The sequence below is a fragment of the Actinia tenebrosa genome, unplaced genomic scaffold, assembly GCF_029948245.1.
Source record: "Actinia tenebrosa isolate PJP-AT-01 unplaced genomic scaffold, QUT_ActTen_1.0 PGA_scaffold0__85_contigs__length_37466705, whole genome shotgun sequence".
Taxonomy (NCBI): domain Eukaryota; kingdom Metazoa; phylum Cnidaria; class Anthozoa; order Actiniaria; family Actiniidae; genus Actinia; species Actinia tenebrosa.
Genome location: NW_028292569.1, coordinates 283863 through 305025, shown reverse-complemented (window position 1 = coordinate 305025; position 21163 = coordinate 283863). Strand labels below are relative to the sequence as shown.

Genomic DNA, 21163 nt, shown 5'->3' with positions numbered 1-21163 from the left:
CCAATTCTTTCTTTCCCTAATTATCATTTTTTTAAACCTCATAAGACCTAATGACCTAAATCACTTTTTTACAAAAGTAAAGAAAAAAAACATCATAAAAATTAATTAATATTATTATTACTAGTAAAGAATTTGAAAATATTCTATACTTGAAAATGCATTACAAACAAATAACTTGGGCTTCCTGTGTCCACAAGTTGATTTTCAAAATGGCGGCAACGATTTTCATTCCAAGCGCGAAACGTTTTTATTAAATTCTCTTAAAGTAACGAAGCAAAATGTTCGAGAATAAGCTAGGGTGCTGTCCAAGGACTACAGTATTCGTTCTTGACCGTAGTTCTCGTTTCTTATCGCTGTCCAAGCAGCACATTGACCTGGATGGAACTGGGAAAAGCAAAGCACAAGCAAAAGGATCCAAGTCTGCTCTTGGTCCTGTGTACAAGAACGCTTGGACGTGCTGTGTTGAAGCCACTATTGAGTACTGTAGGATTATCTATGACTTGTTTCCCAATGAATACATGGTGAGATTTTAGCGATATCGATTAATGGAAAAAAGCCTGTAGGGGAGGGGGAGGTAGAATAGACTTTTGATATATACTTTATGGGGTGGTAGGGACGGGCAAATTAGATCATTTTGACTTGAAAATGAACTTCTTGGGTTTAAGTGTTTTGTTCAGTAATATGTGGATCTCAGTGGCAGATCAAGGATTTTAAAAAAAATGGCGGTTCCAAAGATGCACAAAGGGGCTTCAAGATTCGTTTACTCAGTATAAGTGCAAACATGGAGCAATTTTCTTTGAAACTTGCATGGAGCATTGCAGTGTGTAACCTATAGTGCAATTTGAAAAAAACCTTTCTAGACAAGTTGCCACATTTGTTGCACACACAGTAGAATTCGTTTCCTTCCTCATTCCTTCCTTTTATTTTTCTATTCATTCATTCATTCATTCTTTCATTTACATTTTTTCTTTTTTGCTGTTTTTCAGGCTCAGGTGATAGTATCAGATGAAAAAGCCTACAAAGTCAATGCCAAATCTCCAGACCAACAGAATGTACCACATGTAAGTAACATACAGTACACTTTTTTATTACACATTTAGGATCAATATCTGTGTGATAAAGTCATGAATAAAAAGCATATCAGTGAAGTGATACGATATCAAACAAATTATTATATGATAAGAAGGGTGGTGTCTACATAGCAGTAGTGCACTCATCCCCTACCTCTAGGGTATTCAGTTTGATTCCCTGTCTCGGCATCTCATATAGAGTTCATTAGGTCTCTATCTTGATTTGAGGGTTTTTTATTGGTTCTCCTCTCTCAGCAAAGCTGCTAACATGCTAAATTTCAATTCAGTGTTTGAGTTGGCCATGCCTTGAATTTTATCAGTCCAGAGGCTGTTTCAGGATCTCAATCAAATTTTACAAAATTCCTGGTTATAGCTTTGAAAACATTTCAAACCTTTTTTACAATTCTCAGCTTCTTAGGACATTTGCAAACCTTGGTCCTCCCAAACCAGATAATGAAGAAGAATGTTCCATGTTACATGGTTTGACGATGGCTGTACAGTGTGCTGGAGAAGCAGCTCCTATGACCAAGTTTCAAACAGAAAGATGTGCTGATGAAGATGGAAAAGTTAGAATAATCTGTCTGACATCCTTGAAGAAGTAAGTTTAGTAAATATAATGACTGAATTTTGGTATTAGAAATTTCACTAGACATTGTACATGTATTTTTTTTCATTTGGCATTATATTAGAGATAATTTGTCTTGTCGTAATGTATACCCAATTCAGACCATGTTTCATTCCCTTGAGAATAAGATTCTTTGTTTGCGTAGTATGCATATTCATGTGTCTTTTCATGTGCAACTATTTAACAAAAAAAATGATACTCTTGGGACTATGTAGTTCCAGAAGTTATCCATAAAATTATCCATATCCTCCCCCCCCTGGAGATTCCAATTTTCTACCATACAAACTCTGTAATCTTTTTTACTCTGACCCTCGCCCCACCAGACCCCCACCAACCCAACCCACCCTCCACCCTTCAGAAATTCCAAATTCCTCCACAGGGAGGGGGTATGGATAATTTCTGGAACTCCACTGACAATGGTCTGTAATGAGTGAACATTACATCAAGACAAATTAGGTCTATTAATCAATTGATCAACATGGGGTGTAAAAATTGGGTCAATTTGTTATTCTTGTCTTGTTTTTAGTGAAGCTCATGTCAACACTCTTGTAGCTTGTGTGAATGATGCACTACAACATCAAACCGGCAGGTAATGTACATCATTGTTCACTCGTGAATCTCATTCTGAGTACATGTATATTAGATGTGTTGTTCTCCTTAGCCACCAGAATTTCTTTTTCTCTCGGTTCTTAAAATTTTCTTCCATAAAAATCAACGAGTGAGTTGTGTGTAGAGTGAATTTGCAAAAACAACCTTTAGTTGGAATATGTGGTGGTTAAAGAGAGAAAAAAGTGGTCAGATAATAGACTAGAAAAAGTAGATTGCTGAGTAATGTTCATTATTTTTACATTACCAGAACTGACACCCAGTTGGCTCACTTTGAATATCATAGTCTTTTGCATGGAGTGTTGCAAGATGAACTAGATAGATAATTTGGCTTCAATTGCCAGGCCGTACAGTAGCAACTCTTAAAATAACTGAGGAGAAAGTGATGCCTTTGTACTACAAAAGGTTTTCACTTTCAAGTTGCTCAGATGACTATTTGAAATTGTTCCTTTGCAGCGCTCCTGTTCAAAACCTGGAGCTGATTTTAATCCATGTCATCCATGCTTCTGATAGTAGCAAGTTCACTGAAAAGGTTCCCAAGGTATGAACTTTGTCTTGATATCAAGAATTTCAATATTACTTTGTCATAAGTTTTCAGAGACCATCATTTGAGATTATGAGCAGGGGCGGATCCAGGGGAGGGGTGCAGGGGCTGCGCACCCCTCCCTGGTTCAACTTTGTGCCCCTACTTCGAAGATAACCAATACTGTTTTTTCCCTTTGATTCTAAGGGGTGCACCCCTCCCTGGGTTAACTTTGTGTGCAGCACCCATCCCTGAACAAAATCCTGGATCCTCCCCTGATGAGATTACACTTCATTAGTAGGTTAAGTCAGAAATGTACTACAACAAGATAAGAAGGCAGTTTTCTTTCATCCCTCAATCTTTTTGAACCTCTTCAAGCGTTCTCATTTAAGGATCAGTGATTGAAGATACTGTAACTCCAGTAACGAAGCAAAATTCTCCAGCTTGAATGACCATTCTCCTATAATTTCAAAACTTAATGAAAACCCTGCCAGGACTCTCCTGCTAGTTCATAATCTTCTATCTTCTACTATTAATTCAACCCTGCCTTTTTGGGGTTTCATGGGTTTGTCATAATCCTGCATAGGGTGACCAAAAAGTGCTTGCATTCTAACTCAAACAGGAAATGTTTCATTTAAAGGTGTCACCAATGATGTCAGTCAGCATTCACTCAATCAAATCATCTCAGCTGGTGTTGAAGTCCAGTCTAATGGTGCAGAAGCACTTCAATCTCAAGTCTACCACAGTAACAGGCATTCCAATGAAGGTGAGGGCTGGCATCTATTCTATAAATAACTGTGCTACAGGTAGCACATGCAGCTCTTTCTTCAGAAGAAATGCCTGGACAAAACCAGGGACTGCAGCGCTCTATAAATAGTGGTAGGGCTAAAGCAATTAAGGTTTGAAATCAGTGATGTTATCATGCAAAAAATCTAATCAAAGTCAGGACACAGACAATTCACAGATCAAATCCCAAAACAACCTCTGGGCTGACCTAAGTCAGGGCACAGCCAACTCATATATCGAACCCTGAAAAAACTCTGGGCTCATCAAAATCAGGGAATGGTGACTAACTCAAAGACTGAAATGGAATTTAGCATGTCCCCCTCCTTCTCTTCAGTTCATCTGGTTGCCATCTTGGGCAACATAGCAAAGGAAACCAAGAGCAAATCTTTAAGAGATCAACACGGCAGCTGCGATATCACATGTACCTTGCAAATAAAGTGCTAAATGTCATTGTTTTCTGATCTTGGATGTACAACAGGAGGAACAACATTCTGGAAGCTCTGCAAACTATGATGTAGAAATACTTCATGCCGCTGAAGTGCATCATGATCTTACAGTCTTTTGTAAGTACATGGACACCTCCCCTCCCCCACCCCTCCCTCACCACTCCCTAAATCAGGTAGGGTGTCAACAAGTTTAATAGTATGATGTGAAAATACTTTGTGCTGCTGAAGTGCATCACCATCTTACAGTTTTTTGTAAGTATCCAATTCAACTTCAATCAATCATTTTGGTCAGTTTGGATATTTTTATCATTGCTAAGATTTTCAACCTTTAGTATCTGCTTTCCTCACTTGTGTTCTTGTTTTTTGACCCTTTTAAATCAGCATAGACCTTATTGTCTTGGTGCGATCTTTTATAATTTCAGACCTTGTGTCATTCCCTAGAGTATCATTTCTTGGTTTAACAGTTGAACATGAGAAGACACATGAATTTAGATACAACTCAAACAAAGAATCCTATTCTTTAGGGACACATGGTCTGAAATAGGTAAACATTGTGCTTCAGTGAATAAGGTCTATTGATCCATCCTTTTCTTCTACAGCTCAGTTTTGTAGCAATAACACTGTCAGCGCAGCCGTGGTATCTTCTAATGCCAGTTCTTCAAGCTCTACAAGTGGAAAGAAAGATGCACCAGCAAAAGAAACAGTAATTTTGAAGTGGTGTACTCCTAAAAACAGTACTACGAATGGTAAGCTTTCATCGTAAGAGTGGAGGAAATGAGTCCATAATTTGATCCTTGATGACCTCACACAATTGTTTTAAGGAGCAAGTGGGGTTTGGTTTGTTAGTGTGCTGCCTGCTAAGCAAGAGATCCATAGTTTGATCCTTGATGACCTCACATACCATATTCTGAAAATAAGCCCTGGGCTTTTATTTGCCCAACCAGGCTTTTTGATCTTAGAACAATAGAAGAAAAGCATGAAGTATAATTTCTTAGAAATTAAAGTGGCCAGTTCCTTAGAGTACGTACAGAGCATTTTAAAAATAGTTTTGTGAATAGGTTAATTTTTAAATATGATGTATTTAGTTTTTAATATTTATATGTAGTTATATGTTCTTTTAAATTTTCATTGCAAAATGTAATATTACTTACTTGTGCCCAATTTTATCTTATTCTTACCTATCATCATATATCAATTGTAATATCCTTTATGTAATTTATTGGGGGTTATTTTCGGAGGTTCATGGTACATGTTACAATTAGCATTTGCTGCTGGCTGGTAAAGATCAAGGTATCATATCAACACCCATATTTTTTTCTTTCTTAGAACTTTTCCCATGTTTAGGATCATATAGAATAACACCAGTAGAAGTAAGTCAATCAGCAACATTACACTCAGAACACCTCATACTGTAATTTATAATCAATGTTGGAAACCAATATGTGACTAATTATGCGCCAGCACCAATAATACAGCTTGGGCTGCCTGTGGTTAGATGGCAGAACAATAAAATCCCTTTGCTCTTGGGAATTGAATTCTTTCTCATATAAACGATTGTATTGTTCCTGCCATGGAACATGGCTGCTGTCACGTGATGGTGCAAAGGCTCTATTACAGATGGAGAATTTTTCGAAGGGTACGAATCCAGGGGGTGGGGTGCATCAAAATTGTCAACAAGCCCTTAAATGGAAAATATATAGCATTCTTACAGTCAAGTGTTGGTTTTTAACCCTTGACACACAGGTTTCTTGTCCTACTAGTGCGGCCTCTAACCACTGTTGTTGTCGGTACAATCCCTATTCCAGCCATTAAATATAAGCAGAGTTGCTTGTTGGCTCTTCCCTGTGCTTTGAAAACCAGAGAACCTAAGTAGAGAAAACCCCTTAAAGCACAGGAGAGAACAACCAAGCAACTCTACTCCACCTCTACTAACCAATCTTGTATGCCAATATGTTTTAGGTAAACAGTAGACCAGCCTCTTGCTTGATATCATTCCTTCTGCAAGGTAAGACAGTAGAGAAGAAATTTCAATGAACAAAATCTTTTTTTTGTATTTAATGTCGTGATATGTGTTTTTTTTTCAAGTATAATTTGACACACTCTACACTCATTTACGCTACTTTTAATATTCTAAGGTTACAAGTTCAAACTCTATGACACGAAAAATCGAGACATAATAGAGTTTTGGTGGATGCCAATCAAAGTGTTTTCCAGCATATTTGTCGGAAAACATAAAGCTTTTAAGGGCACGTGCCTATGGAATGTCATGGGGATGCATTGATTAACGTCCACCAAAACCTACTTCGTCATAATGGCAAATTGTAGAATTTCATGCATTTGATTGAGAAGCACTATAACATGCAGCATCTACAGGAATTTTCAACCTAACCCATAGGACCCACAATTATGGGGAAAGATTAACATTGTACTGCTACACCACTCTACGCCACCAAAAAGAGAAAGAAAGATCAACATTATGTCTCTTAATCTTGTATTATTGCTTGATTTCAGGCCGTTCTGTTATGTTAGAGCAACCTAGAAAGTTAGGCAGTAAAGTGGTCTCTCACATCCTCATGAGCCATGGTGGTAAGGTTAACCAATATTATCAACTCTCTCTTGGCTTCTCCACCCACCCACCTATCCATCCATCCATCCATCCATCCATCCATCCATCCATCCATCCATCCATCCATCCATCCATCCATCCATCCATCCATCCATCCATCCATCCATCCATCCACCCATCCATCCATCCATCCACCCAACCATCCATCCATCCATCCACCCAACCATCCATCCATCCATCCATCCATCCATCCATCCATCCATCCATCCATCCACCCACCCACCCACCCAACCATCCATCCATCCATCCATCCATCCATCCACCCACCCAACCATCCATCCATCCATCCATCAAACAACTGAGCCAACTGGGTGTTATTGAATATTTTGGTGTTATATAATAATAATATTATTTTTTAGGTGATATCTATATTCATAGTGTATCAACCTCCCGTACCCCCAATGAAGATCCTCCGTCCATCAGTGAAGGTGTCGGAGGACGAGTAACAGACTACAGAATTAATGTAAGTATAGGACTAGTAGTGGCAGTAAATTTTAGAAGTCTTAGTAGGTAAACTGGAAACCTCCAGCTTCTCTGGCTTCCCTCCTTGTACAAAATCCAAAATGCTAATTTCCCTGACTTAGATCAGCTCAGACTGAGGTCGAGTTTGATATATTGGTGTTTGATTTTTTTGTAAAAAAAATGGAATTGCTTGTGATTTGTTACAGGATTTTGGAGAATTCATGAAGTCCAACAGACTCGCACCATGGCCCAAGAAAAAGGGCCAAGCAAATGTGAATGTCCTTGAAAAAAGTAAGAGAATTTAATTGCCCAGAATTTTTTTTGGACCTTGATCACACAGAGCCATGTTCATTGTCATCAGAATACTTGTTGTGAAATAAAACCTGCGTTTAACGCTGCGTAACCTCATCCTGAAGGGCTTGAATGGAAGGCTACATGGGAGAAAATATACTGTTTTATTCAACATGGCTGCCATATGTGAAAGTTCCATTGATATTCTCTCAGAGAGAAGACAATTGACACATCTATAGACCCCTTGCATGTGATAAGAAGCTCAATTTGGAGGACAAAACAAAAGAATTACAATCTTCTGAGAATTGGACACCTATCGTTATGTCCTCCAAATTGAGCTGCATTTCAACGTACTGCAAGGGCTCTATATAATTGTATGGATGATATTCGCGTGTGTCTGCCTGTGGGGTTGGGGTTGGGGGGGGAGGGGGGGGGGGGAGTTAGTGTATGAGTGCTTATTGCCCACCTCTGTTGGTCTTGGTCTGACATTTTTTTATTTTTCATTCATATGATAGTCAAGTTTCATTGACACTCTGCTCTATTCATAACATCTTTAATAATCTTAATTGCACGTTATACTTCAGGTCACACTCGTCTTGAAAGATGTACCCGCCATTGGCCCATAGTCATTAGCGATACTATCATTGGTAACATGATGCCGGTAATCATTAATCATCCTTATGTTTTGCTGTTGGAAGTACCACTGTGTGCATCATTACATCATTCATTATTATTACTATCTTAACAGTGCCACAACTATAACCAGGGCCACCTAGACAGTGAGAACCAATCAAATCGTAGAATGAAAACAATACATTCCAACTTTTCCAGCAATTCACCTTTCACTTTTTCATGCAACTGACTGTATTCTTACTTGGTAGTTTGACTGTCGCAGGCAAGGTCTATATGTTTTTGCTCTTTTTCTCAGCATCTTGAGCCACTGGTTTCTCTTATTATGAAAGAAACTCTCACAGATAAAGAAGTGCTGGACTGTAAAAGTGTGAGTACATAAAGTGTGTTGCTAATGAGTATGATAATGATTGATGATCATGTATGACGATGATGATTCATGATAGTATGGGTGGTGTAGTGGTTTACTGCTCGCCTCTCACCGCTGTTGTCCGGGTTCAAGCCCTGGCTCAAGCTGGATCATATGCGATTGTATCTTTGATTCTTTCATGTTCAGACATGATATTAAATGTCACATTCAGACAGGATATTAAGTAACATATGTGAGTTGAGTTTGTTTGATGTGTTGTTCTCTCATATGCCACAAGGGTTTTTTCTCCAGGTTCTCTGATTTCCTTCCTCCGTAAAAATCAACATGTGAGTTGAGTGTTGTATGTAGTGGTAGTGTGTGTGGAGGGAACCCTACACAAGAGCCCTGTATGGGGAGTGGTAATTGAAAATATATGGTGATAATGATTAATGATGATACATGGTTGTGATGATAAATGATACATCATGATATTACATGGTGGTGACAAAGCATGATGATGATACATGATGATGATACATGATGGTGATACATGATGATACATGATGATGATGATACATAATGATGATGCATGATGATGATACATGATGATGATACATGATGATGATACATGATGATGATATATGATGATGATACATGATGATGATACATGATGATGATACATGATGATGATACATGATGAGGATGATACATGATGATGATACATGATGATGATACATGATGATGACACATGATGATGACACATGATGATGATACATGATGATGATACATGGTGATGATACATGATGATGATACATGATGATACATGATGATGATACATGATGATGACACATGATGATGATACATGATGATGATACATGATGATGACACATGATGATGACACATGATGATGATACATGATGATGATACATGATGATGATACATGATGATGATACATGATGATGATACATGATGATGATACATGATGATGACACATGATGATGACACATGATGATACATGATGATACATGATGATGATACATGATGATACATGATGATGATGCATGATGATTATACATGATGATGATACATGATGATGATACATGATGATGATACATGATGATGATACATGATGATGATACATGATGATGATGCATGATGATGATGCATGATGATGATACATGATGGTGATACATGATGATGATGCATGATGATGATACATGATGGTGATACATGATGGTGATACATGATGATGATACATGATGATGATACATGATGATGATACATGATGATGACACATGATGATGATACATGATGATGATGCATGATGATGTTACATGATGATGATACACGATGATGATACACGATGATGATACATGATGATGATACATGATGATGATACATGATGATGATACATGATGATGATACATGATGATGATACATGATGATGATACATGATGATGATACATGGTGATGATACATGATGATGATACATGATGATGATACATGATGATGATGATACATGATGATGATACATGATGATGATGATACATGATGATGATACATGATGATACATGATGATGATGCATGATGATGATGCTACATGATGATGATGATACATGATGATGATGATACATGATGATGATACATGATGATGATACATGATGATGATACATGATGATGATACATGATGATGTTACATGATGATGATACATGATGATGACACATGATGATGATACATGATGATGATACATGATGATGTTACATGATGATGATACATGATGATGATACATGATGATGATACATGATGATGATACATGGTGATGATACATGATGATGATACATGATGATGATACATGATGATGATGATACATGATGATGATACATGATGATGATGATACATGATGATGATACATGATGATACATGATGATGATGCATGATGATGATACATGATCATGGTGATGATAGATGATGGTCATATATGATGATGAAGATGATACTTGATGATAAATCTAGTACAATACCATTTCTAGGTCATTTATCGTCTCCAATCGATGGAAAGTCGCAATGATGTTCTTCCCATAACGATAACAGGGGTGCGAGGTAAAGGCCCTAAGCGAGAGGAACAGTATCGCCAACTGTGGGCAGAACTCGAAACTTTTCTGGATGCTGCTTCCAAGACATCTAAGATGCATGAAAAGGTGAGGTGAAGCACCTACATGTGGGTGTATGATTTGTTTTGGTTGATCATTATTTAAATTGACAAACAGAAATCTTTTTGACAATTCAATGAAGCAAAGTGACAAAACCTTTTGTTCAGATAGTTGGTCCATTACTGTGCTACGTACCCTGCTACGCTATGAAAACAAGGGAAAACCTGTACAAATTTTAATATAAATGTTTTATTATATATTTTTGTTTGTTTCTCTCTCTAGATTTATGACTGTTTAAGAGTTCCCCAGAGCCCAGACCATAGCAGTCACAGCAGCCCAATGCGAACCACGCCCACAGACGAGATAGAAGGTATGAATCTGCCAGTTATAAGTCCTTAAAATTTTATCGAACCTCGGAACAACCTCTGGGCTGATATAAGACAGGGCACGGCAAACTCACAGATCGAACTATGAAACAACCCGGCTCTGGGCTGATCTAAGTCAGGGTATGACTAATACACAGATTGAATCCAGATCAAATTGAAATTTTGAAAAAAATCGAATTAACCTAGTTGGATTTTGTGGAGGGAGGAAACTGGCGCATGTAATACCGAGTCCAGAAATAATAAAACACTGTTGATATATTCTTTAAAGATAATTACATAACTTTACAAAAAACTGTATTTTTCTTCCTCCAGGAATGAATATTGGCTCTGGGTTTTCGTCGAATGAGTTGGCATGGAGGGAAATAGACAGGTTGGTGTAGTCCACATGAGTTGTTTATTCTACCCAATATATTTTTATTACTATTGACTTCTTTTTTGAATATTTTTGAAGTTGGTTTTCCTGACTGTCGTGGTTGTCATGTTAGTGCTGTTGCATTTCGTTTCTGCTGTTGCTGTTGTTGTCGTTGTTGCTGTTGTCGTTGTTGCTGTTGTTGCTGCTGTTGTTGTCGTTGTTGCTGTTGTTGTCGTTGCTGTTGCTGTTGTTGTCGTTGTTGTTGTTGCTGTTGTCGTTGTTGCTGTTGTTGTTGCTGTTGTCGTTGTTGTTGCTGCTGTTGCATTTGCTGTTGTTGTTGCTGCTACTGTTGCTATTGTTGTTATTGTTGGTGCCGCTGCTGTCGACCTTGCTTTTGTCGTCACTGAAGTTTTGTTTTCGTCATTGTCATAGTTGTCACGTCGTTGCTGCTGCTGTTGCAAGTTGCTGCATGTTTTTGCTGTCGTCCTTGTTTTTGTCTTCATCGTCATAACGCTGTTTTTGTCTGTCTCGTCGTAACTTTTTATGTTCATCATGATGTGGATGTTTAGGTACCATGGTATGTCAGAGCGCGAGAAAACCGACTTCAACCGGGGAGACGCTAACAACGATCACTTTTCAAAACGACCAAGAAATACACCAGACATCGAACGTTCGCAAAAGAAATTCAAACCGGACGATAGACTAGATATACCACAAAAACCAGGTTAGATAATGTACTTGGAAATATCCAGAATACTGCAACTGATTTCTCACGGCTGGGGAAAACTTAAAACAATGTCGTGCATGCCAGTTAAAAAACTCACGGCACGGTCGTATTGTGCGCTTTCCTAGAGCATTTTGGTTGGATAAGCAGTGATATCGCGCACTGTGATTGGTTCACTGCAAATGATGTCTTCAATATTCCGTACCGTGACAGCCGTGTATAACGCCGTCTCACGGCATCTCGTTGACGTCAATCGTGAAACGAAAGCTTACAAACACAAAATTCTTCAGAATTCAGTAGTGCAAAAGAATCGAAAAAATTCCTAAGTGGTAGATAAATAAAAGAATACTTATCTTTGGTGGGAAGGTTTGCAAATCATGAAGCGAAATCCAAGGACACTAAATCAATCTATATGAAAGTTTTGGACGTGCCCGTGACGGCGCCACATCCCAGTATTCTCATTTTATTTGGAACTATCTTGTGCTTTTATTGGTTCAGTGGATGTGCTGTGTCCGTGCCGTACCCTATAATGTTTTCCATTAGCTTTTTTTTTAAAACCTTTTTTCTCTAATGGTCACTGAGTTTTCTGTTAAAGAAATATCTTTTTCTTGGGTGTACTGGTTTACCTTTTAAGACCTCGTGTCATTCTCGTTGTATACATTATAACCTAGAGAATGACACGTGGTTTGAAATTGGAAATGTTACTTCGAAGATAAAAGGGTCTATTGTTTATCACAGGGCTAACCTCTTCTGGTCCTTCGTTGTTGTCACTCTGGACGAGCAGAATGAACTCGATAGCAGCCAAGAGACATGAGGAGTTTGCTGGGCGCTTGCACACTGATGGCAACCAGGCAGAACTGTATCCGCAGTTAAATATGGATGGAAACGGAAGGCGAGTGCCGCTCTAATGTTGTCTTGATCCCATCTATCCGTCCATCCATCCATCGATCCATTCATTCATCCATCCATCCATCCATCCACACATCTATCCATCCATCCACCCATCCATCCATCCCATCCATCCATTCACTGATTGATCTTTTTTACTTCAATCTTAACCCTTCCTTGCCCTTCTATTCCCATTTTCTCCCTATCTTCCATCTTCCATCTTCCATCTCCCATCCACCTACCTATCTATCAATTCACCCGCTCGCCCGCCATCACTCACTTACTCTCCCATTCATTCGTCCATTCAGTTTTTATCTTATTCATTTGTTGTGTTTGTTTATAGTGGTCGTGGAACGCCCCCAGTAAAGGAATAGTAGATCTATTCTTCTTTATTTCAACTCTCATCTCATCCCGAACTTTCCTTCGTCTTTTCTTGGGGTACCTTAATGAGCATGGGCTCACACATGCATGCTTGGAAAGAACCTTGCAAAACAGCTAATTATCCAGGTAGAACAGGACCAAGAAATAATTGTACAGATAGTCTACACTAGACCATAGAATAATGAACCTTTATCTACCAATCACGTTCCAGAAAGCTTTTTTTTCCCTTGTCCAATCAGAGATGAGTATCAAGGGGAGGGAGGAAAGTAGGGTTTGGAGGGAGAGGAGCTTGAAGAAGGGAACTGGGCCAATCAAACACAAGGAATTTTTTGTCCAACTAGAAACAACCATCCTGCATAAAGGTGGGGGGGGGGGGGGGGAGACATTCTTGGAATCTCTCGTTTCCTATTGGTTTCTATCAATAGATGTCACTTGCAGTAATATCTGTGTTTTGACTGGTGGCGGGGGAGGGAGGAGGTCAACTTACATTTGAAAGCTTGAAGGATTTTGGAGGTTGTATGTATATTTTGATTTCTGGTTTCAGGCGGTAAAAATTATGAGTTAGAGTACTTTGAGGACTTATTTTGACATGTTTTGACTTTTTGCTATGGGATCATTGGAACTACCACAGGGTGACCATAACCATTTTACACAAACGGTGACACAAGCACTAGGGTTACCGTGAAAGGTTAAGTGCACACACCTAATGATATGTATGTTTTATGAATATCAATGACTTTCTAGCCTGCGTCACATCCGGAATTTTCTTCATATTTACGAAGAAAATTCCGGATGTGACGCAGGCTATGATTTTCACGAATCGCACGCATCACTGACGATCTGTATCAGTATTGGACATGGCTGGAGGCATGACTGGAGGCGAACATGTGTTTTGTGTAATAGTCAAATAGACACACACACACAAAAAGCTTTTTGCGTTGCATTTTTAACATCGTTGCTAAAACATTCAAAATACATTCCTTCCCCTCGCCCTCCCTGTTGACTGTTGACTCCATAGTTTATACTTTTTCAACAGCCATACACACTAACTTGAACTCACTTTGTAAATATTTATTCTGTAAATTTTATAATTGTTAAACTCTATATGAATATTCCTATTTTCTCTTTACTGTAATTTTTGTGTGTGAAATAAACTTGACTTGACTTGACCCCCGATAAGTGACACTGAATGGGCTGGTAAATATATATCTTGTCGCTTGACTATTCGTGAAACAAAACAAAACACTATTGTTCCTTTGTCATCCTTAAATCACGGTATTGTTTAATCTCTTGGACGGGAAGGCTTGTACCTTGTACTGGACAAATTGATGAATATTCTGGGCTAAACGACGGGGAGCCAGATTTTAGATTGAACCCAGAGACTTTGCATGACCTTATTTTTAAGAGGTTAACACCTTTGTTCGAACGGCCTAGTCTTTCGAGGCGTCGAAGAGATCAATATGGCTAAAGTATCACCGTTATGGAAGTGGCTGACAATTCTATTCATAATCATCAGTATTGCTCTTCTAATCGCCTTGATAGTTGTAGCATCTAAGGGCGATAAGAAGAAAGAAGAGGCAGCGGTTTGTGCCTCAGGCATGGATGTAAGCGTTACTTTAAGCTCCGCATCAGGGCCACCACATCAAGGACTGTTTGATGATTTGAGCGCACTCGAGATAAAGAAGGTTCGGGACTATATGTTCCAGGTAAAGCCTCTGGATCTCAAACCTAACCAAGAACTCAAAATCAATTCCAACCGCATTGCAATTATTCAGCTGTATCCACCCTCGAAAGACGATGCGTTGGCTTATCTTGATCAGAAGAAAGCGATGAAACCCGAACGTCAGGCAATCGTGGTTGTCTTCCGAGGCGCATCCCAACCTGCAGTCGTAGAGGAGTATATCGTAGGACCCGTCGATGCTCCAACCAAGCATACACTAAGGAAGGTTGATGGAAGGGAATATCCGATCAATTTTAACGCGAGGCCATTCTCAACTCAAGAAGGCATAGTCTTACATAATGTGATCTTTACGGACGTGGGAAGAAAAGCTCATGATTTAATCAATGAAAGTTACGATGGCTATTCCTATGGCGACAACTGTGTAGAGAAATGCTTGTTTGTGCAATTCGCTGCGCCAATGGGCCTCACCAGTAAAACCAGAGACAATTGGTTCGGGTTTTATCGCCATGATTTGCCTTTCTACATTCATCCATTAAATTTTGAATTCTACGTTAATCATGCTGGGAGTGACCCCTCGAAATGGAGAGTTGAAAAGGTCTTGTACAACGATCAACTATTCGATTCTGTGGAGGAGCTAATGGCGGCTTATCGCAATGCATCTCTTATCAAGACATTTATCCCTGCATTGAGTGACGAAGAAAAGAAGGTATTTACATATGAAAGACGTGGCAAAGCACAACCGGAGAAACCCCTTCGAGAACCTGAGTTTTACGAGCCCGATGGAAGGCGTTATACTGTTAGGGGCAAACACATTGAGTATATGAATTGGGCCTTTGATTTTCGTATAGATGCCTCCAGTGGTCTGCAAGTATACGATGTCCGATTTGGAGGTGATCGGATAGCATACGAGATAAGTCTGCAGGAGGCGATTGCTAGCTATACGGGGTTTTACCCTGTTCATATGAGCAACAATTTTTTGGATAGTAACTTCATGATGGGAACTAATAGTCACGACCTTCTGCAAGGTGAGTACAATGAACTTGGAATTTGACACTGGGAGCCCAACTTAAATAAAGGTGAACTTAAAAAAACGGGTCGACTCGTTTTTTATAATCATTTATTTTATACACTTTGATTATTATTTTTGATTGAAGGTCAAGAAAGTGTTCTCCCATATGCAAACAAGTAAAAAATAATCAAAAATGTACTACGACATTTTTTTGCGCACAGTTATCGTTATTATCTAAATTGGGCTCTCTGTGGAATTTGCTGTGAGTAAGTTTCCTATTAACCAATCCTATGTAATGCGAACAAAGCAATGGATCACTAGATCTATTATCAAACTAGTTGTCCATTTATTTCACCCAGGTACGGATTGTCCAGGCACTGCGACCTTCTTTGATCTTGTGCACATGTCGTATAGTGATAATCCGTTTACGGTCAAGAATGCAGTCTGTGTTTTCGAACTCAACGCTGGTATTCCCTTGAGGAGACATTACGATAATGATTTCATACAAGGTTACAGATTCTTTGGTTCAATGGTGAACCAGGTACGTGACATCACATCACATTCCTGATAGAAACGAGACACTGATTTTAGAGGGTAGGAGAGAAAGGAGTCATTTGTTAGGGGGAAGGGAGAGGGGAAGGAAAAGTAGCATTTGGTGGGAGGCCAGGTAATTAAGAGAATGTTCCGAGATTCAGGGGAAAACTGGGTCGAGTTTGCATGACAGTGCATTGTGGGACTGTTTAAGGGGACATTTCCAAGAAGGGGTCTATTTCGGGGGCAACCTAGGTATGTTTTAATGGAGGAAAATTGAGACATTAAATTATTAGATGAGTAAGGAGTGACAAAGGATTCTTACTAGGAGGAAGTGGAGAGGCGTGGCTAACGCCAATGAAAGTACTAATGAACGACGTATGGTTGTGACTAGGGGAGCGCGCATTAGTTACGGCATGTCGTACCATGTATACGTGCTGTAAGTGCAACTTAACTTTTTATTCTTATTTCACTTCAGGCACTCGTTTTACGAACCGTTGCTACAGTAGGCAACTACGACTACATTCATGATTTCATATTTTATCAGTCTGGAGCGATTGAAGTCAAAGTCTCCATGACTGGATACGTTTTTGGTTCGTTCTACAACGAAAACGTATCGCCCTATGGTTACAACATCCAAAGCAACAACCTTACAAGCACCACTCATGACCACCTACTTAACTATAAAGTTGATCTGGATGTATCGGGAAGACAGAATTCCTACGAGACTATTGAAGTTGGAATTGAAAATGTGACCGACAGATGGCTTCCGGAAAAAAACAGGTACATTGTCAAGAAAGTCTTGAAGCCCATCACGAAAAAGACAGAACAAGAAGCCGCTTACAAGTTCAACTTTGATCATCCAAAGTATTTAAACTTCTTCAATGAGAACAGTAAGAATAAGATGGGAGTCAAAAAAGGCTATCGGATTCAGCATCACGGGATTATGAAGCAGCTGTATCCTGAAGACTGGGACATGGTCCCGATGATAGGCTGGTCTCTCTATCAGCTCGCTGTCACCAAGTGAGTATCATTTATATAGCACCCTTTCTGTATGATCTATACCCATAGCCGTAAGGTTTATAGTATGAGGTGTAGGCACTGAGGGTGGTCACTGCCAGGGTTTCTTTACGTCCTCAGTGGTTCTTTTATGTCCCTCCGATGTTGGTTAGTAATGATGAAGCGTGGAGAGAAGGGACGACTATTTAAAGTTATCATCTGAACCGGCACTTGAAAGGCTAACAATTTGTAGATCGGTAATCACTAAGGCAGCACTTTCTCCTGGGGGTTTGAACTCCTCCGCCCCCCCTTACTCCACCAACACTTCCGATGCTTAAACAACTCATAACTACTCGTGTTTCAGGTACAAGGACAGCGAGAGAACAAGCACTTCCCTCTACAACCAAAACGCACCCACAGACCCCCACGTAGACTTCAGGAAATACCTGTCTGATAATGAGAGCATTGTCAATCAAGACCTGGTCGCCTGGGTGACCATAGGCGCCATGCATATACCCCATTCTGAAGATATACCTACCACCACTACTACGGGAAGCTCGGCAGGGTTCTATATTTTGCCTTTCAACTATTTTGATGACGATCCTTCTATGGGATCTACAAATGCGGTACTTATCAAACCTACTGATAAGAAGTATACACCTTCTTTTAATCGATTTGGGACCCCCACAGGTCCGTCTTGTGTACCCAGAAATTATACTGTTAGTTTTGACGGAAGGCACGAATAACTGGTAGCATGGTGGTGTATATAGAGGCTATGGTCCCCTTTCTCATACACACGCTTTTGAAAATCTTCACCGAATTTTGAAATGCCATTAGAATAAAGCTACTGCATCTTTGCTTTATGATACGTCGTGAAAAAGTGAAATTTTCAATAAAAAGGAAAAGAAACGTTTGAGTATTGATATCTGGAAGAGCATCTTTTATGTTTCATATTATATTATAAAAAGACACGAAACGAAGGGAAAGTCGGTAATATCGCGTGACAAGATATGTGACGCAAATTAGCCAAGTTCAGTTTACTTTTTTTAAATGTTTACTAAAAAAAGAATTAAAATAGATGAAGATCGAAGGAAAAAACTAACATTCAAAATTAAATTTAGAATAAAAATTGAAAAAAGAAAAATGTTTCCGCTGGGGCTCGAACCCAGGACCTTGTGCGTGTTAGGCACACGTGATAACCACTACACTACGGAAACTTCCGACGGTGGAACGTGCTAATAAAATCGTGTAATTTGAATGATTCAAGAAATGCTGTCAGATTCAATTTATCCACTCTTCATTACAACTTATACCGGATTTTTAAGTTCATACATTCAATTTATTTCTATGCAAATAACGTTTCTTAATTAAGACACAGGTCTTCTAGCTTAACAAATATATTTCAATCAACCCTTTGTGATTTCAATTATTTGATAATAATAAAAATAATAACCAACTTTATTGCTTTCTGATTTAGCTCCAAGACCTAATTCTAAGTCTATTATTATAATATCAAAACTTTAAAGATACCAAAAAGGCCTGGGTTTCGTCGTAAGATAAACTTTTATCATCTAATTCTTGAAAAGGAGAGTTGGGAAACCTGTGGTAAGTATGGTTTTGTACTTGGGCTTCCTGTGTTTTTCGCCTTGCCAGCCTCCGGTGAAGTTGGTTGGTTGGAGGTTTGTTTGCGATATTTTTCCTCGAAATAAGGATTGGACACATATATCTAAACATTCATCCGTTGTTGCCTTTATCTATGTATGGAAGAGTAAATAAATAACACTTGGAATCAAAAATAATCAAGGAGGTAAGCTGAAGTTTAAGTTTCTGAACTAAAGCCGTTCAAGTCATTATTTCCACAATCATTTTAATAAGGCTTAGTTAGCTTAATCATTTATTGCTGTACAAGACTTAAAGCGTTAAATTTTATTTATCTTTAAGCTAGAGGCTATGTAATTCAAGTTAGCTCGTAAATTAATTAATAGTTAAATATGGGGTCGATATTTAATAATGAAATTTACATGAGTTGCCCGGTTAGCTCAGCTGGTAGAGCATCAGACTTTTAATCTGAGGGTCAAGGGTTCGAGTCCCTTATTGGGCGCTTCAAATAATTTTTTCCTCTCAATTTCGTTTTTTTCTTTTTATCTTTTTATTTAATTTTACGAGGACCACATAGAGTGAAGTCATTAAACCCCTGCAATGGACATTAGACTAACATACTTTAGTAGATCCATTGTTTTTTTGTGTGTCTATTTGACTATTTATACATGTTGACTAATAATTTTTATTTCACGGGTTAAGTGCCTTCACTCTAGCTTTTGAAATTAAAGATTCATTTGACTTCAAGATTTTTTCAAATTTATGGTATATATTTGGTGAAAACATTATTCAGTTTTGTTCCATCTCATCTATCTTTTTCTATCATTACTTCTTGTTTAACTTACATATAAACTAAATAGCTCTACATCTAATAGCTTTTAGAATAGAAGATTTTTATATTTCATTTGTTCGTTTTTATTTTATTCTTATTCGCGAGTTTTCCTTATTCACTTTTTAAAAAATATTACGAGTAAATTTTATATAAATTTAACCAACCTCTTTTTTCGGCTGGAAAAAAATGAAAATTTGAAATGAAAATTAACACAGAAAACAATTTTGCAAGCGTAGAAGGTTTTGGATGTCTTCTTGATGTATAATAAAAGTTTTATTCCCTTTGAATTGAAACAGCGTCGATTTTTGTGCTCCAAAAGGACATTAGAAAATCTGGAATAAAAAGATTTTAAATAAAAGATTAAAAGAATTAATATATATTTTAAATGATTCGTTATATTATATTGTTATACTAATTTCGGGTTTAATAATTTCAAACAAAATATTTAAAAAATTAAATAAAATAAATCAAACTTAAAGTCACGAGAGGGATGAAAAACCTACCTTTTTGTGAAACCATCCTTTCGGCTCTCCTTTATACAAGATTATATCTTCTGGTAATATTGTTCCAATCTCACGTTCATCAAATTTTACGAAACACGAACCATCTTGAGCACTGTAAATGACTCCTTTGCATTCTGCAAGCTTAGCATGTGTACAAGCAAGAACACAAGCAAAGTCATCAAGTTGTTTAGTGCGAGCCAGTATTATAAAGTTCTGTTTGTCCTCTTGTAGCTTTTGATAATATCCAGAACGAATTTCGGTCTTAGCAACGCTTTTATAACATAGCAGAAGCCAGAAAAACGCAAAATAATATTTTAACATGGTGACCTCCAAATTTCCTACTAGGATAGAACTTTTATCACACTAGACAGGTCACCTAAACTGGTAATTTCTTTGAGATATTAAAACTTAGTATTTCTTGTTGATTTTCAATGTTTTCTTGTATTTTTTTAACATTAAAATTCATGTTCTTGATTAAAACAAGTTAATACAGGTATTAACCAGCAAAGAGATTAAAAAAACCATGACAAAATAAAATTGAACCAGAGTCATTTAAAAAAATGGACCGACATTTCCGATTAAGAGAGCCGCTTTCTGAGAAGCTCGTTTTGTTTAGATAAAGGGGCCTTTAGTGTCTAAATGATGGTATTTGTTCCTAAACTCATAACTTTGGGGCTTTCAAATCAAATAGAATGTCAGCCTTGTGAAACTCA

The 21163-nt window shown here is 38.2% G+C and overlaps 3 protein-coding genes and 2 non-coding genes across 5 annotated transcripts; 3 read left to right on the top strand and 2 right to left on the bottom strand.

Moving 5' to 3' along the window:
• The first annotated feature begins 204 nt into the window (after positions 1–204).
• Positions 205–13496, top strand: LOC116304359 (integrator complex subunit 13). The gene is made up of 21 exons (XM_089026100.1): positions 205–521; positions 987–1061; positions 1481–1668; positions 2222–2284; positions 2758–2842; positions 3465–3590; positions 4089–4173; positions 4656–4802; positions 5383–5426; positions 6016–6061; positions 6568–6642; positions 7042–7145; positions 7351–7435; positions 8020–8096; positions 8364–8435; positions 10446–10613; positions 10848–10935; positions 11264–11321; positions 11873–12027; positions 12766–12919; positions 13259–13496. Exons 1-21 carry the CDS (start codon positions 279–281, stop codon positions 13287–13289), a joined length of 2169 nt encoding a protein of 722 aa, XP_088882226.1. The 5' UTR covers positions 205–278; the 3' UTR covers positions 13290–13496.
• Positions 13497–14756: 1260 nt separating this feature from the next.
• LOC116304360 (diamine oxidase [copper-containing]-like) lies at positions 14757–18354 on the top strand. Its single transcript, XM_089025967.1, has 4 exons — positions 14757–16002; positions 16346–16527; positions 16996–17540; positions 17881–18354. Exons 1-4 carry the CDS (start codon positions 14757–14759, stop codon positions 18260–18262), a joined length of 2355 nt encoding a protein of 784 aa, XP_088882093.1. The 3' UTR covers positions 18263–18354.
• Positions 18355–18660: 306 nt separating this feature from the next.
• On the bottom strand, positions 18661–18733 carry Trnav-aac (transfer RNA valine (anticodon AAC)). The gene has a single exon. It is a non-coding gene; the product is annotated as a tRNA-Val (tRNA).
• Positions 18734–19544: 811 nt separating this feature from the next.
• On the top strand, positions 19545–19617 carry Trnak-uuu (transfer RNA lysine (anticodon UUU)). The gene has a single exon. It is a non-coding gene; the product is annotated as a tRNA-Lys (tRNA).
• Positions 19618–20054: 437 nt separating this feature from the next.
• LOC116304361 (uncharacterized) lies at positions 20055–20868 on the bottom strand. Its single transcript, XM_031714087.2, has 2 exons — positions 20451–20868; positions 20055–20279 (listed from the first exon to the last, which is right to left on the bottom strand). The coding sequence occupies exons 1-2, from the start codon at positions 20769–20771 to the stop codon at positions 20271–20273; spliced, it is 330 nt and encodes a 109-aa protein (XP_031569947.1). The 5' UTR covers positions 20772–20868; the 3' UTR covers positions 20055–20270.
• Between the last annotated feature and the right edge of the window lie 295 nt (positions 20869–21163).

Excerpts from the sequence above, each read along its gene's own strand:
- LOC116304359 (XM_089026100.1), top strand. The coding sequence starts at position 279 with ATGTTCGAGAATAAGCTAGGGTGCTGTCCAAGGACTACAGTATTCGTT. Across the intron at positions 1,062-1,480 it reads ACCAACAGAATGTACCACAT|CTTCTTAGGACATTTGCAAA; the intron begins GTAAGTAACATA and ends TACAATTCTCAG. Across the intron at positions 2,843-3,464 it reads TCACTGAAAAGGTTCCCAAG|GTGTCACCAATGATGTCAGT; the intron begins GTATGAACTTTG and ends TTTCATTTAAAG.
- LOC116304360 (XM_089025967.1), top strand. The coding sequence starts at position 14,757 with ATGGCTAAAGTATCACCGTTATGGAAGTGGCTGACAATTCTATTCATA. Across the intron at positions 16,003-16,345 it reads TAGTCACGACCTTCTGCAAG|GTACGGATTGTCCAGGCACT; the intron begins GTGAGTACAATG and ends TATTTCACCCAG. Across the intron at positions 16,528-16,995 it reads TTGGTTCAATGGTGAACCAG|GCACTCGTTTTACGAACCGT; the intron begins GTACGTGACATC and ends ATTTCACTTCAG.
- LOC116304361 (XM_031714087.2), bottom strand. The coding sequence starts at position 20,771 with ATGTTAAAATATTATTTTGCGTTTTTCTGGCTTCTGCTATGTTATAAA.